The sequence below is a fragment of the Physcomitrium patens genome, chromosome 8, assembly GCF_059467195.1.
Source record: "Physcomitrium patens ecotype Gransden chromosome 8, ASM5946719v1, whole genome shotgun sequence".
Lineage (NCBI taxonomy): Eukaryota > Viridiplantae > Streptophyta > Bryopsida > Funariales > Funariaceae > Physcomitrium > Physcomitrium patens.
This window is the reverse complement of record NC_143417.1, coordinates 1,092,720-1,108,308: the sequence shown is the minus strand read 5'-3', so window position 1 is coordinate 1,108,308 and position 15,589 is coordinate 1,092,720. Positions and strand designations below refer to the sequence as shown.

Genomic DNA, 15,589 nt, shown 5'->3' with positions numbered 1-15,589 from the left:
TTCTTCGTTCATCCACGAGACGATGGTGAGGCTTTCCTTGAATTCCTTGAATGCTCGACCTACAGAGTGATTCGAATCTTCAGTTTGAAGTGTATTGGTGGAACTGTTCATGAGCAGGTTTTAACCTTCGTTGGGTGTATGCGGCACTTTTCTAGCGGGAGCGAGTGTTTCATGTACCCCATGTCTTAAAATTTCTTGCAGAGTGATTGTAATGGAAGTGAATCAGAGACGAGATTGGACCCTCTTTGCGATGAGTTTGGGGTTTAGTGGCTGCATTGACGGATTTACGATGGTGATGAGAGCGTGCATGAGCGTAGAGTTCGTTTCAGTTTTGTCTAAGTTTGTGTAGGGGTCGGGGGATAGCATTGGTAGCAGCATTCCTTAGGGTCCATGGCAGCCTCAGGTATGTAATTGACTTGCCCTACGAATCGAGCTTGTCTATAGCAGTGTTCTCAGATTTGAAATTTCCAAGAAGATAAGATACAAAATCAGTCGCATTGCTAGGGGTTTTTTTGAGTCGCTCTAGCAGTTTTGTAAGGCTTGGTGTGAGAATACTGCCGGTAACTGGTTGGTGGTGCGTTTTCGTGGGATAAGCTAAATAATGGTTAGGGAGAACCAATTTTTTCAAGAAAAATGCGTTGTTACACCTTGAGTGCATGAAATTTTAGTGAGGTTTTTTCCATGCTGAGGAGTGACTGTTGGACCCTGTGCAGAATTCGAGACGGTCAATGATGATGGGTTTGTTTTTAAGGTTCGCAAGAGGCGTTTAGAGGAGATAAATGTTAAACCTCTGGCTGTGAAGGAAGGGCAGCGTCATGAGGATCAGGAACCTGTTGAGGAACAATCTGTAAAGTTGGAGAAGAAAGCAAAGAGGTTGATGACACTCAAAGCGATGTAAGATTATCTTCATTTCATTCTTTGATCGTTCCATGAATGGTCCTTTGGCTCTTCCAGAGAATGTTGACCGGAATGTTTTTTTACTATATATTGTGTCACCTCTACATTTCAGAATACGGCATAAGAAGACAAACAGTTTGTTTCGTTCCAACATCTGGGTTCTGCTCTGTATATGGTTTTGCCTTTACAGACTGTCCGGGTCTCAGGAAAGGATCTCAAATGACAGAGCCTAGTTACTTTCTAAAAATTGTAATAAACAAATACCGTGTTATGCCAATACGGAAGTTTTGATGAACGTGGTTAACTCGGTGCAGGTATGAAGCCGAGTTAGAGGCTTGGAAGAAACTAGAAGAAGCTGCTGCACCGCCCGTTCCTGATGAGCCTTCTTCAGAAAAGTCACCTTCAAGTCCTGAACATGATCTACATGCTGAGTTTTTGAAAGAACTTAAAATTGAGGTATCATGTCTATATTCATTCTCACGCACACATTATTTTTAGAAATGACCTAGACTCAAAACGGTTATCGAGGGTAACGTATGGATGAATTGGAATCGCTTAAATTTCGACCAGAGTCAAGTATGTATCAAAATTTTCGTTTTGAATAAATGTTCAACCGACTATCAATAGGTTAGAGCGAGATTCAGGATTCATTTAGGATGCCAAATAATCACTTCCATCTGAAAAATGTGGGTGATGTTCACCTATGTAGGTCGAAAACGTGGAGGAGTATATCAAGCGGCTGCAAGACCATATTGTTATTGCAGAAAGCACGTACAAACTGTGCGTGAAGGAGATGCGAGAGGATGCCAACTTTCGGCCAGCAGATGAGATTGTTCTTGCTCTCACAGGTCAAGCAATATCCGATGATGTTATTGCAACTCAAGCATCACTTGGATCTTCTGTATCACTAAGTGATGTGTAAACATCGATTGAGAAGGTGCTAAGTGGTTCTGATCGTGCATCTCCTCAGCACAATGGTCCCGGTGGTTCGACAAATATGTTCTTCTTGGTTTACGCACAGCAACTAGACAAGGGTTACTTCCTCTTTAAATGTAAAGGAATCTTCTAACGGTTTAAACAGCGAAATTTAGACATGGTTCATTCTTTTTATCCCTGGGACATATCTCTAGTACCTCTTGGTTCTGTGTTACAGTATTCAAAAGACAAATTGTACAATACAGTTGTCTAGGTTAGAAAAGCAAGTGAAACTCTACCGGTGGGAAGGTTATTGGATTATTCTTCAGGAGAACTACGTTGATCTATTTTTTCTGTTCACGTGTGACAGAAGATAATGCTTTGCACCACCATAGCTTGAACCAGTTTCAAGTTCTCTCAGTTCACAATATGTAGCTTCGTCTGCAATGCAAGGAGTGGCAAACTCATCCCATGAGCTCAATATTATGCTTGAACTCACTATTGTCTGAAGCTTTGTTGACTACGGGAAGTTGGGTGCAAACAGAGTGCACTTTGAATGTTTCTAATTTTATCTCTACCCATTAATTATATCGTATGTGGTATCCTAAGAGCCTGTGTAATATTTTCCAGAAGATTCCACTGTGAGAACTACCCTAACAAGTTAGAAACTTATACCCAAGGGACATGACATATCGGTTTCTCTTAGGATTAAGGTTTTGCACTGTGAACTCGTGAGGTAGATTCAATAGTTAAAAATGGTGGGTCGTTCTCTTTACTAAGTTAAAATCTATTAGATTGTTCACGTTGAATTGCCGAAAAATGAGTAGGAAATAATACTTTTCAATATCTTCCACCGTATTTTATTTAATATTGTACTCTCAAGCTCCAGTAGCAACATCTTAGCAATGTTATATCTCTTTGTCTATACTTGGATGTCGAACTCGATTCAAACATAGGGAAACTACGGTAAAGATTATGCCAGGTTTGACACAATATATTGCAAGTCTAATCAGCCTTCATGAGTTAAGAGCATGTTTATAGTGAAGAGATTATAGTGTCTATATTACTGATTTGGTAGGGGCTCACCTTGATCCATGATTTAGATTCTGTGTTCCACTTGTCCGCCTGGGCGGGGGGTAATTCGAGGAAACGTCCTCAGTTCGGGGAAACATCCATCGGGAACAGTTGTAGGAGGCCATGTGAAGATGGGAAATGCTCACTAGGAGAAAGAAGTGAAGGTTTATCTGAAATGACAGACGTCCCTATACTATTTTCCCATGAGAGTCGGAGATACAATCTTCCACTGGGTACCCCAACAAGTCTGAACTTTTCTTCAAAGGCATATTCCTGCAACACTCGGGTCAACGTTGTGGCTGTCGACCCTAGATAATCCTGCAGTGACATTCTCGGAATACTTAGTAAATCTATCAATTTCTTTAAAATTGGTTCATTGAAATTTCTGAAACAATACTAGTTGTTTACTTTAATTTATTTGTGCAAGTTACGTATTGAATTACTGAAGTCACGTTATTATTTTCGTTAACCACATGACGTCAAGTTGTATTCCTTTAAATGCAAAGATTATTGAAATATTGGCGAATTTACAAGTCCAGGGGATTTTTAAGCCGTCTAATCACTTTTGCAGCGTAATTTAAGGGGGTGAATAGATAAGTTAGTGAGTCCAACACACGACATACGGCTCAAGGATAAGAAACGACCCTGCCAATAATTTCGTCGTTCCAAACTTCTGCGATGAGCATATCTTGGCGGGCGTCTTGAACATGAAAATCAAATGTTTCATGCCAGATTGGATTCAAGGTGCTCTGCTTAACCTGCAACGTCCAAATGCTGCATATCATCATAATACCCATGTTCCGTTACATTCATTATGAAAGAAAATATTGAAACAACATACACGATGACACATCTGTTTCAAATCGGAGTTTGTGAGACAAGATTATCATGCCGAGGTCTTTTTCTTCAATCTTTTTTGCTTCATCATGTGAAGGGCCACGTACGGATGACTCCTGCCCTGGAAATCGGCAGGAAGAAGGTTTTCAGCGCGCGCCACTGTGATCGTCAATATCCCACGAATCAATTCCCACAAGTTTCCCTTGCGAGAGAACCTTGCAGACAAACCTCCAGTTAGTTGAGGAACAATACCCGCATGTCCAGCATCTTGCATAATTCATTGTATTTGAGCTATCAGATGGAACTGAAGAGAAAAATGCCATGTGTGGGTTAAAATCTAATACTAGGAATGACATTACTAACAAATAAACAATGGTATCAACACAATGTCTAGCACATAATTGTTCATCAACATCCAATGTGATTGTGTGATAAAATTATCTTTTCGCTCACCTGTCACTTAAACAGGTGCTTCTCCTTCTGTGCCAATTCCCCAAATCCAGAGAACTTGATGCGACTTGCTGAAAGCCTTGAAGTTCTTGCTCGTCATAATATCGATGCAGCAGCTCAATATTCACCTTTCAACAAGAATCTAATCAAAAGTGAGTGGGAAGCGCGTTCGAACACTTGAAGGTTATCCTCGACTCTGCCTAGTAAATTGAGGAACTTGGCGTAATAAGCTGAAACCATGCGTTACTCACATAGATTGGGACTTTTCGATACTGATGTCAGCTAAAAGATCGACATTCATTCATCACAAGTTTAACACTACTGTAGGTGAGCCACAGCAAAAATCCGCCCTTCTATTGAATTCCCAATAATCATGTCTAACATCTGCTTTGAAAGCTAGAGGACACTAAAAATGAGGACTTGCAAAACATAAATAGAACATCAATATAAATGCAACTTCAGATGAAAATTTTGAAACCTACTACTCAATATTCAAACAAAGTCATGCTCAGAAAATCTACTGCGGCAGAAGCATCGATCAGATGAGTTAGAGAGGACCTGATGGTGTAAGATAAAGGCGACGATGGCTTCTTACCTGTCCCCTATACTTGGTTTCATCCAAATTTCCAAGACAACGCGCATCCTTAAAAACTTTAAGCCATCGCTCTGTGACCCGCCTGTCGTCAAGTCCCTGCAAATCACTCCTAGGTTAACCGTGTCTCGGAATCACAGTAGGATTTTGCCATACTTGCAAATGAAGCTGTAGGGATAATCCCAGGTGATTCTCACCTGCAAGTAAAATTGGCAGTAGCCCAACACCTGAAATTCTTGAGGAGCCGCATTGTCGAACAAAACAATCACAATTTTTTCTTCTTTCAGGTCATTAAACTCTAGTTCAAAAAACTCATTCCATATTGGATTATTGTTTTGCCTCTGTGACAAAAGGAAAAAAAAAAAGGGATTGCAGCATTTAATTCACCTATTACAAGATCCGGTTCATCATGTGCTATAAACGTGCTTCAAATCGTGAATTACTGGACCTATTTAGAAAGAAAGTGCCTGCTCGAAGGGTTTAAAAGTTTTCATACATACTTCGTCGGAGCAAAAAAAGAGAGATGCAAACTTCGTGAATCGCTTACCAAGTTTCAATACTTGTGCTTGGTTCCTCACAAAGTTATAGCATACAGAAATCATCGATGTAAGGGTTGGGGCGTTACATGTTCCTTACTATGGTCGTGCTCCTCCTTATTTGCCCCGGAGTAGCATGAATGTATAACAGTGCAAAGGGGTCGGGGGGCTTTCCTGTATCCCATAAGTCCCTTCCCTGCACCAATTTTACGTCCAAGATACCGACTGGTGGTTTTCCTTCCGAACCCGTTGCTGCAAATATGGCCGCGTTTCTTCGCGGGAACATATGGCGATTCAGCCTGATGGATGGAAAAAGGAGTGTAAAGGGTCTAAATGTATTACAGTCCTTCGTGAAGTTTAGGCAACTTCTTATGGTTTGAACGAGTCAGAATCATACAAGACGACCGTACCTAGTCGTGTTGCTATCTGCAGGTGTTGAAATTATTTGTATGCAGATCCGCATAGGCCAGCTTAAGGACTCTAATACCGCGTTGTGTATCATTTCCTGTAACAAGTCCAACACCCAGTGTAGAACAATAGAGACATGGAGATTTGCAGAAAATATGCTTTGCTGAGGGAATGGTTCCATACAAAGTTTACATAAGCTAGAATACGATGTCATTTTCATTCAACGTTTGAGAAATATCCTTGAATGTCAACAATTAATGCTTGAATTGTCAACATAATGCATTGCCAGAAGATATTCTCAACCAGATCTTACGTTCAGCTTCTCCGTCACACCAGGAATGCTCGAAACGTCTCCTCCGACAACTTTCAGGGTGAAGTCGAATTTTTTCTGGTCCAAGCATGAAGAAAAATCAGCCAATAGGAAAGTCGAGATTGAACACAGACGTATGTCTTTTCTGAAAAAACTTTTCACTTCTGAAACATTTCCAGCACTGATTCTGAGAGCTGAGTATGCTTCTTGTACTACAGGTTATCTTGCAACATGTTAATGCTTTGCTACTGCAACAGTGAACCGTGCAAGTAGCAGAATAACTGAGTCACTACACCTGCGTGAGGTTGGACCGGAGTAACTATGAGAAGATAAACCCTAGTTATACCTAAAACCAGAGATAAAATGCTGTCAAGAATGTCAGAAGGGATATGATAGGCAAATTCTGCAGAACATCAGAGAATCTGAAAAAATTCAGCATACCATTTTCCTAATTGATAAGGTAAAAGCTCCAAATCCAGGCAGCTCGTCTACCAAAGGCTTGAAAATGAACCGAAATACCATCTTTGAATGTATGTCTTTAACCTACAATTAAAGAACACACACAACTAGCAGCTGCAGCCCTATATCCGTCAAGAGAGAAAAAATTGTGACCACCAAATCCAAACTATTTTCTGAACTGTTCTAGGAAGGGGAAAGTTCTTACCTGTACAGGAAAAGATACGCCCACTATCGATGACACTTCCAATACGCAGCTAGCGTTCCCAATCCACCGCGTGTCCACATCCATTGAAATCCCTTTCGGCTCCAATTCCAGCATTCGAAGTCCTGAATTTTAGGTAGAACTGACGTTTGAACTGATTGATTCTGTATATGCGTAGATATTCTTACGGCTTAACGACATTAAAACGTTGATAAGGTATAAGATATTAAAGAATTATTCGACAATCATGTCGAAGCCAATAAAAGCAACCTGCAATACGAAGTTCATGATCCACACACAAGTACAATTCACAGTCTGAAAATTAAACAAAATAATCAAATGTAATAAAATAAAACAGAATCACAAAAGCAGATAGGCCATCGAAAGCTGGTCTGCAGACAAGGACCAAATAATAAACATCTAGGGAATCAAACAGATATTAATACAATAGACATCAAAGTTCATAACCGCATTTGCAGCGGCAGCCTGCGCCAAGATATCGGAAATGAAGAGGAATAACATGGATTAAAAGAATTGAAGACAACTTACCTTCCAAGTTGGGGGCAACGGAGCCAAGCGTAAGCTCCTGGACTCTGACTGAATTGGCAAAGGCAGGCTTAAACGTCTCAAGACGATGCTCCCAATCCTTCAGTAAAATCTTTGAGTAGGCCTGTCTCATCACTTTCGCAAAAGGCGTCAAATGACCTTCCAGTACAAGCGACTAAAAGATAATTGAAAGTGATTTACCCAAGCAAGAAATGCACTCAAACTTGTACAGAAAATCACTTGTAAACTGCACGTACACAACCGTCGTTTTTTGAGAAGTTTGTACCTCATTGAAGAAGGGCCACAATTTTCTCAAAATAATATTCATCCAATCAACCTGCCAAAATTGCCGACAACTGGATTGGCAAAGCTTTTTAGGTTACCAAGACATAGGACAATGACACCAAGAACAACAGCTACACTATATATGTAAAGAGAGAAAAATTGATTGTAACAATGATGTTGCAGGTGAAAAAATATGCATTATACTACAAAAGGATGCAAGTTACTTTGCGCCCCAGTCTGAACAAACCAAGAATGATGAAATTAGCGAGTTAGAATTGGCTCGGTATCTTAAGCTATGGGTGCCGTCATGTTCCTAGTTGTACCCAATTCAATTCTCAGTTTTCTCAAAGGTTGGAGGCACAAGAAACCTTCTCAAGCTCACGGTTAACAATCCATCGAGGAAGATGGGATTTGGGGAACACAGACCGGTAGTCACTCCTCTTCATTTCGGAAATCAAATGAATAAGGCCTGCCTGTTACCATGTCGTTGACATCAACATCAGAATCTGCACCACACGGGTGTCCATGCTAAATGATGCGAACGCACAAAGAAAAAGGGTGAAGCTCTACAACAATGCACGAAAGGTTCTGACAAGTCGCTAAATGAATGCAACCAATCAAAACAATCTAAGACGACCATTTAAGCAGAAACGGTAATTGAACCATAGCAAAAAAATAAAAATAAATAAATAAATAAATAAAACGACTCTATCCACTTCAACAATGCAGAATAGAAAGTAGTATTCTAACTGCTTGGTTTAAAACAGACCTTCATTCGACGTTCACTTGACCGTTTCCTTTGGGCATAGCCGAATGCCAGAATTATTCCCAAGCCAGCAATAAACCCAACAACAATACCAATTACTGATGTCACGGATGCAGTCCCAGCTACGAAACTCGGAACCGTTTCAACAAGGAACAATGAAGTTGCTTCACGTTCAACCTTCTCGCCGGGCCCCACATTCCTTTGAGGCGCGGTTTGGAAACTCTCCCACCCTTGCAGGAAGTATGCTGGCAAAGAAACACAGACTGTTTCTGTGGCTTGGTTCAGAAGATCGATCACCCGTGCAATGAAATCTCGGCAGGGGTACATGTAATCCATGTCATGCACGCCGTGCTTTCTCCAAAGCTTACCAGAGATTGGTCGCCAAAGCTGCAAGAATCATCATAGTGCAAGCCATTCAGCCACTTCATATCCAACGCAATTGGCAACCGAAGAAGAAGAAGCAGAAGCTGCTCAAACTCAGTCCGCAACCGCAAAACTGCTCCACATCCGTGAATAAAATATTACAATCTTGAAACTATGTATGTCAAATAAAAGCCTAGAGGATTGATTTTGATCCTTCCAATTTTAATTCCTCAACAAGTCTTGGTTTTTGCAATTATATTATTACCTAATCAGTGTGCGGATGTTCTCTCAACTGTTTGAAACTATTTTTGATGAAACGTTCTTTGTTGTAAAACAATTTTACTGAAAACTTGAATACACCAACACAAGATTTTTGAAAATACACTGGTTTTTTTACCCTCGTGTCTAAAACCAATTGAATTTTTAGATGATGAAATTGTTCATCACTTTACATTAATCCTATGTGTGAATATTACTTCAGTGCACTTAATCCAATTCATGTACAGGTATTCAATGGATTTTGCATACTAATGAATCTATTGTCTGAAATCCTCATATGCATTTCAAATACCAAGCAGAATATGATATAACAATGTATTTGATTATTTACTTGGTTGTAATATGTCAATATTATGAGTCATGCCAACAGAAACATCAAGCATTTTTTTTTTTTTTTTTTTTTTTCGTTTTGTTTCTTTTTTCCTATCTTTATAAATAATTGTACAAAATACATATGTCTGGATATTTTACAACCCAACTTTGTGATTTTGTCATTTTTTTACAATATAAAGGTATCTTATAAAAATTACAGAAATAAAAACATCTTATTTATATATTCCAAAAATTACAAAAAAAATACTTCAAATATATGTACAAAAATTTGCATACAACATAACATTTAACATCAATTCACCAATTTCTACAATCTAGTCTATAGAAATAGAACCTTGGTCAGATTTAATCATAGTATACTGCAAACAATAATATTTAAAAAATTATTACACCAGAGATATGCATACCATATGCTACCTTTAAAATTGTTTATAGAATTTAATCTTTAATGCAAACAATAACTCTTCTAAATACAAAACAACACTTATATTTAATTTTAATTATATTTTGATATTTACATGCCATAACTTATCTTATATTTTGAATAACAAACATAAACTTAGATAGTAAAGATCTAAAAAGAAACTTAATTGGCTACAAAAAAAACTAATAGAAAAAAAAAAAAAAAAAAAAAAAAAAAAAAAAATCTTCATTATTTCAACATGCATGTTAAAAATTAGACACATACATGAATAAGGAGAATATGAAAGATTAAAAATCCATAAAAATGATAAGAATATTGAGTTGTGAAGATCACAATTTGATTCAAATTAAAATTCATTCTTACTCCATTTAATGTTGGATTGGATTTTTAAACCTAAATTGAGATAGAAAAATGCCAATTTACTACACAAAAGTAAGAATATTGAAGCAATACAAAGACTACGTATAAGAATTTAAAACATTAGACTCATCTAACATTCATAAGAAGATGTAGATGGACCTCAAAAGAATATAGGATAGATGCCAAATTAGTATTTATTATAAAAAAAGGTGATAAATTAGAGATTGTTGTCTTTAATAACTTTACCAATATAATAGGATTTTATTTAATTTTGAAAAAAAACCAAGTAGCCAAAGATAGATTAGATTTATATAAATACCACAATAGGAGATCTTAATATTGTAGGTATGCAAATGAGCAAATGTTTTATATTATTTTTTCTTATCAATCAAAATTAACTTTATCTTTATACTTGATGGAGCTCAAAGTGACTTATGTGCTTTTTTAGAAGTAAAAGAAGTAATGCATATCCATTTCATTGAATTAGCAATGTCTTAAAATTAAATTAAGCATGCACCACCAAACATGGCATTGACATACTATCAATTAAGAAAGTGGTCAAAGTAAGATTCTTGGTGGTATTAACAAAGCAAGCTAATTCAAACTCTACTCAAGTCTAATACCTTACAATTAGGTAAAGATCTTAGAATAAAGTACTAATTTGGTTGTAGATTGTGTATGTTAAAAGTAGAGGCATATAACGTGATTTATATTCATAACTATCCAAATTAATAGTAATTATAGTGTTAAAAAGGTATCACATATAAAAAAAAGTAAGAGATATCTTCTTTGTTAGTTTGAATTATTTGAATTATTAATAGAAGACCACATGGTATCAAAGACAAGAACTTAAGAAAGATATGTAAAAAAATGAGATATGACAAAATAATATTAAGAAGGTATATATATTCAAGAAAAAATTGGAATAGCTATTGCCAAAGAGTAGAAATCTACAAATTCTTGAAACTAGACTAGAAGCAAGAAAAGAATTGACAAGAATGAAGAAGGCTTCACACTTGCATTCATATATATTATCTAATTAAGAGCTACATGACAACATTCTATAAGTCCTCCAACATGTGTCCAATTTGCAAGATACTTGTCTTAACCTGCAAAATAAGTTTTTTTATATGTATATTTTATAGTTAGCTTATACCACAAACTACCAACTTGTGCAATATATGACTAACTTTTTGGCCAAGTGTTCAACCTATCAATTATTTATAGATGCATATAAAGATGAAATTATATCTATGATGCTTGTAAGAAGTAACTTTACAAGATATTATCAAATTAATTTATATTTATCTTCTTCTATCTATCTATATTTTAATTAGATAATTATTAGAATTAATATATATGTTCATGATATTATTCTTCTTTTTAAAAATTATTTCCATAAAAAATGGTGATTCTATGTTTGTAAAATCTAAGATGCAACAAATTATATTTCTCACATATTCTGATCTTTGTTTCCTTTAAAAATAATTGATAGGTCCTTTCAATCATTGATAATGTTCCATTTTAAGATAAGTAGAGAATTTTGATATTTGAGAATTGTTAAGGCCTTTATAACTTTTCTTAAATAAACTATTTATCATACCATCAAAAGTTGTTTCTACCTCTAATAAAATCACCAAACATCAAGAGTCTCTTCTAAAGTAGTGATATCAAATACATTCTATCTTGTCATCTATTTGAAGAAGTATATATTATTCTTAAGGATCTTTATCTTAATTAAATTATTTTGAAGGTTGTAAAAATTACAATGTCTTGTTCAGTAATTCAACAAATAATAACTTTTGAGTTGAATATGCCAGTTATTAATTTTTGTCTTGTTAGTGCCTGTAATACAAAAAATTATAATAAAGAATAAAAAATAGAATATCATCTTCATTGAACATCTTTTCTTTCATAGCAAAAAAATACTTGATTCTTTATCTTCGTTTTAAGGAATGTTATTCATAAAAAGCTTTAACTTTCTCTGCTGTATTTTTAATATTCTTTGTTGGCTTCCATGTCCATTTACTAGTATTATATCTATGCTAGTAAACAAGATATTCTAACCTAAGTTAGTGCTGCCTTGAATCTAAGACTTCTTCCATCTCAAATTCTTGATTATTATCCACTTTTATAAGAGGCAATGATATTTTTCTTCTTTCTTAGATATTTACTATCTTGTATGGCTAAAAAAAAATACATAAAATATGAGATGGATCTTCATAGATTCCAATAGATATAATCAATAAGCAACTAGATTGATTGATTTACAAATAGAATGTAACAAGGTATAGAAAAAAATAATTATACAGATAGTTAGAACCATGGAAGTTTCTAGAATTAAGATTAGTTTAATGAATCAAGTGATGCCTATCATAGAAACTTCTAGAAAAAGAATTTAAGGAAATTATCTAGGTAAGATCTACTACCTAGGAACAATCTAGAAAGTCTAAGGTAGTAGGTTAAGGTATAAATAGGGCTGACCAAGGCCTTTTGGGGCATCTAGTCAAATATGGCTTCAAATCTTTTCTCTTAGTAAAGTTTGGTTCTGCATCTTTTTATTTAGATTTTTTTTTTTGTTTTATTTTTATTTGCTCAATTTTTTCTTTCATGTCTTATTTTATTTAATTCCATTCAATTTTATTCTCATTTGTTTTGTCCTACTTTATGAAGAGGCCTTATGTTGTTGTGGATTGGAAGGATCTTAGATTTTTGACTTAGTCTAGTTCTGTTTCATTGATATTTGAGCAAGTATTAGACTATTTACTTTTAGTAGCATATTAATAGTCATCATATAGTCTAAGGTCAATTGTTGAGGTCACATTGGATACTATCTTGAGGCTATCACAAGCTACTCTTAAAAAGTCAATTGAGAGGTGAAAGACATTACAATAGTGGAGTCCAGGAGAGAAATTATAGTATGGGAGATATGGCAGAGCAATCCTAGATGGAAGCTCAAATACAATACTTCTTAAGCCAAAGAGCTACTTTGCAAAGGTAAATAGAAGCCTCAAGGACAAGAGAGTCAATATCTACTAGGTTGAAATTGAGTACGTTTAGTACATACTTTAGAACTTTAAGACAGGAAGATGTATGTCAATGGCTCTTCAATATGCAACAATACATCAAACTATCTAGGACAAATACCACTAAAGGAATAATATATGTAGTTAGTTATTTGAGAGATGCAGAAACTATTTGGTGGCAACATTGAATTCAAAGTTGTAGAATTCAAGGTGAATTCTGTAACTAGGAGGAGTTTGAAAGCAAGTTTAGGAATCAATTTTGGCCCATCAATGCGAAAAAGATAGTGTGTGATCAGTTGGTAAATCTTACACAAGCTAGATTGGTGCAAGATTATATCTCTTAATTCAACTTTCTATGTCTCTAAATTGACAATGTTTTAGAGGCGGAGATGATGGATCAATTCCTTCGAGGTTTAAAACTTGTAATCTAATGAGAAGTGGAGTTAAGAGATCCACAAACATTTGAAGAGGCAATTTGGATTGGAGAGAGGGCTGATGCTATGGATTTCAGAAATTGTGGAATATGACCTACAGTACAAAGTCCTATACTTCCATCTAATATTATGGCACAACAACCAATGCCAATAGAAATTGATGTCTTACAAGGATCATTGATACTACAAAGATGACAAATATTGGTGCAAAAAGGATTGTGTTTCTATTCTCAAAAGCTAAGCCATTAGATTAGAGCTTGTCCAAAATGTCAAAGTGTAAGTACTAGCAGGACAAGGGAGGTTCACAATTTCAAAACTCACCAAGCAGATAATGAGTCAAAACAAAAAAATGAGGCTCTTTAATAAAGGCACTTGGAGCTAATATTGGGAGTAGCTATTGTCTATCAGAGATAAATGGAATAGCTTTAGATAACTATAAAAAAGGTCGGCTGATACTTCTAATTGGACTTCTAAGAGGACAACTATGTTGAGAGCTTGTAGATTGTGGTTCTACAAAAAATTACATCTCAATTGAAATTGCCAACCAACTTAGAATTAAAATCAAGAAAATCAAAGAAAGAAGTATATACCTTATAGATGACTAAGAGAACATATTGAATGAGATATGTGAAGAAGAAATCTTGAAATTAACGGACACCTATATCTTAAAAGAGAGATTCAAGGTAATCAAGCTAAGGTATGATGTTATCCTTGATATGCCATGATTAGAAATGAGAAATAAATAAGTTGATTGGATAGCAATGACAATCTCTTTTAAAGATGGAAGATGCAAGGTAATTCTTTGTACCTCCACATCAAGTGAACAAAAAAAATAATCTGCAATCAAAGACTTATTTGTAGGAATGACCTTTATGAAGAAGCAACTACAACATAAGCAACTAGTATATATGGTGGTTCCAAATCTTGCGTTAGTGGTAGGAAAGACATCCAAAGGGGTAGAATGGGCAGAGCAACTCATATGAGTATATCATGATGTCTTTTCAACCAATCTATCTAGTGGTGTATTTCTTGATTGACATGCCTCCTTTCAAATAGAACTATTGTATAGAGCCAAATAAGCAAGTTGACCAATTTATTGCCTAGCACCAAAAGAAATTGAAGAACTGTAGAAAACATTAGACAAATTCTTCGAGAAAGACCTTATTTGAGAAAGTACATCACCATGGAGAGTATCTATATTCTTTGCATCTAAAAAAGATGGTGGACTTTGCCTTTGCATCGACTATCAAGGTCTCAATAAGCAAATTATTAAAAATGCATATCCACTTCTATATTATCATGTTGTGACACGATATGTTGGTGAAAATATAACTAAAAATATTTTTTTAATTAATATTTTATTATATTAGTTCAACAAGAATTCAAAGTATTTTAATAAGGCTTTTATGAAGGCTTCTTAGCCTATTTTCTTGTCTTAATAGCAAGTAGATAAAAGTTAGTTAGTATTTTTACCTTCTAGGATATAGAAACTCTTTTATTGCCTTAAAAAGGCCATAAATTAATAAAATCAGGATAGAAGAGATAAATGGTTGATATGGTTGATACTAAGATCAAGTTGAGAATAGGATTGGGTTAAAAAAATCCTTAGGATAGATTAGATTGATATCTAAGGGTCGACCATTTGTGAGACAGGGTCGAAATCAGACCTTTGATCACTAAAACAACTGCCTAGGTCAAATTAGGATTTCATTTGAAGTTCAAAGGTTAAAATTTGAGAGCTAGCTTAAAGCTCTTTCTAAAGGCACAAGGATTGTTTTTGTAGGATTTTTGAAAACTTAGAAATTATTATTCAAAATCAAGGTTTGTATTGGTGATTTGGATTTTATATAATATAACTAGGGCTAGTAATTTTGGCTAATTCGTACAATTGGTGTAACATCTGTAGTTCAAAATTTGATACTATTTGGATTATTGGATGTGCTAAGTGTATAAATTTTTTTGTAATAATCTAATAGTATGGTTTAGAGATATTTGGTTTTTAGTACAAGAGGATTTTGAGAGTTGGTAGTTTGAGGTTGAATAGGATTTTGTGTTATTTGGAGATCTACTATTTGGATCAAGGTGAAATTTGG

General features: G+C 35.4%; 2 protein-coding genes across 8 annotated transcripts; one reads left to right on the top strand and one right to left on the bottom strand.

Annotated features, from left to right (window-relative positions):
* The first annotated feature begins 91 nt into the window (after positions 1 to 91).
* On the top strand, positions 92 to 2,306 carry LOC112285805 (uncharacterized). Its single transcript, XM_024526984.3, has 4 exons — positions 92 to 403; positions 714 to 894; positions 1,212 to 1,353; positions 1,607 to 2,306. Exons 1-4 carry the CDS (start codon positions 391 to 393, stop codon positions 1,817 to 1,819), a joined length of 549 nt encoding a protein of 182 aa, XP_024382752.1. The 5' UTR covers positions 92 to 390; the 3' UTR covers positions 1,820 to 2,306.
* A 340-nt stretch (positions 2,307 to 2,646) lies between these two features.
* LOC112285804 (synaptotagmin-5) lies at positions 2,647 to 9,037 on the bottom strand. 7 transcript variants are annotated; one of them, XM_024526978.3, is made up of 16 exons: positions 8,906 to 9,037; positions 8,281 to 8,664; positions 7,880 to 7,984; positions 7,513 to 7,563; positions 7,230 to 7,350; positions 6,684 to 6,805; positions 6,461 to 6,562; positions 6,023 to 6,097; positions 5,712 to 5,806; positions 5,402 to 5,600; positions 4,963 to 5,106; positions 4,769 to 4,864; positions 4,177 to 4,301; positions 3,779 to 3,938; positions 3,531 to 3,644; positions 2,647 to 3,204 (listed from the first exon to the last, which is right to left on the bottom strand). In XM_024526978.3, the coding sequence occupies exons 2-16, from the start codon at positions 8,611 to 8,613 to the stop codon at positions 2,968 to 2,970; spliced, it is 2,079 nt and encodes a 692-aa protein (XP_024382746.1). In that variant the 5' UTR covers positions 8,614 to 8,664; positions 8,906 to 9,037; the 3' UTR covers positions 2,647 to 2,967. The 7 variants fall into 7 exon arrangements, 5 of the variants coding, with proteins under 5 accessions (XP_024382746.1, XP_024382745.1, XP_024382750.1 ...); XR_002970837.3 differs by lacking the exon at positions 8,906 to 9,037 and having other exon boundaries at positions 3,831 to 3,938; positions 8,281 to 8,758; XM_024526977.3 differs by lacking the exon at positions 8,906 to 9,037 and having other exon boundaries at positions 8,281 to 8,757.
* Between the last annotated feature and the right edge of the window lie 6,552 nt (positions 9,038 to 15,589).

What these genes read in the sequence shown, in the direction of transcription:
- LOC112285805 (XM_024526984.3), top strand. An exon ending in TTGATGACACTCAAAGCGAT is followed by an intron (nt 895 to 1,211) that starts GTAAGATTATCT and finishes AACTCGGTGCAG; the next exon opens with GTATGAAGCCGAGTTAGAGG. An exon ending in TGAAAGAACTTAAAATTGAG is followed by an intron (nt 1,354 to 1,606) that starts GTATCATGTCTA and finishes TCACCTATGTAG; the next exon opens with GTCGAAAACGTGGAGGAGTA.
- LOC112285804 (XM_024526978.3), bottom strand. Translation starts at nt 8,613, where the DNA reads ATGGATTACATGTACCCCTGCCGAGATTTCATTGCACGGGTGATCGAT. An exon ending in GCGTATCTTTTCCTGTACAG is followed by an intron (nt 6,563 to 6,683) that starts GTAAGAACTTTC and finishes CTTTAATTGTAG; the next exon opens with GTTAAAGACATACATTCAAA. An exon ending in GATTGAAGAAAAAGACCTCG is followed by an intron (nt 3,645 to 3,778) that starts GCATGATAATCT and finishes TGGACGTTGCAG; the next exon opens with GTTAAGCAGAGCACCTTGAA.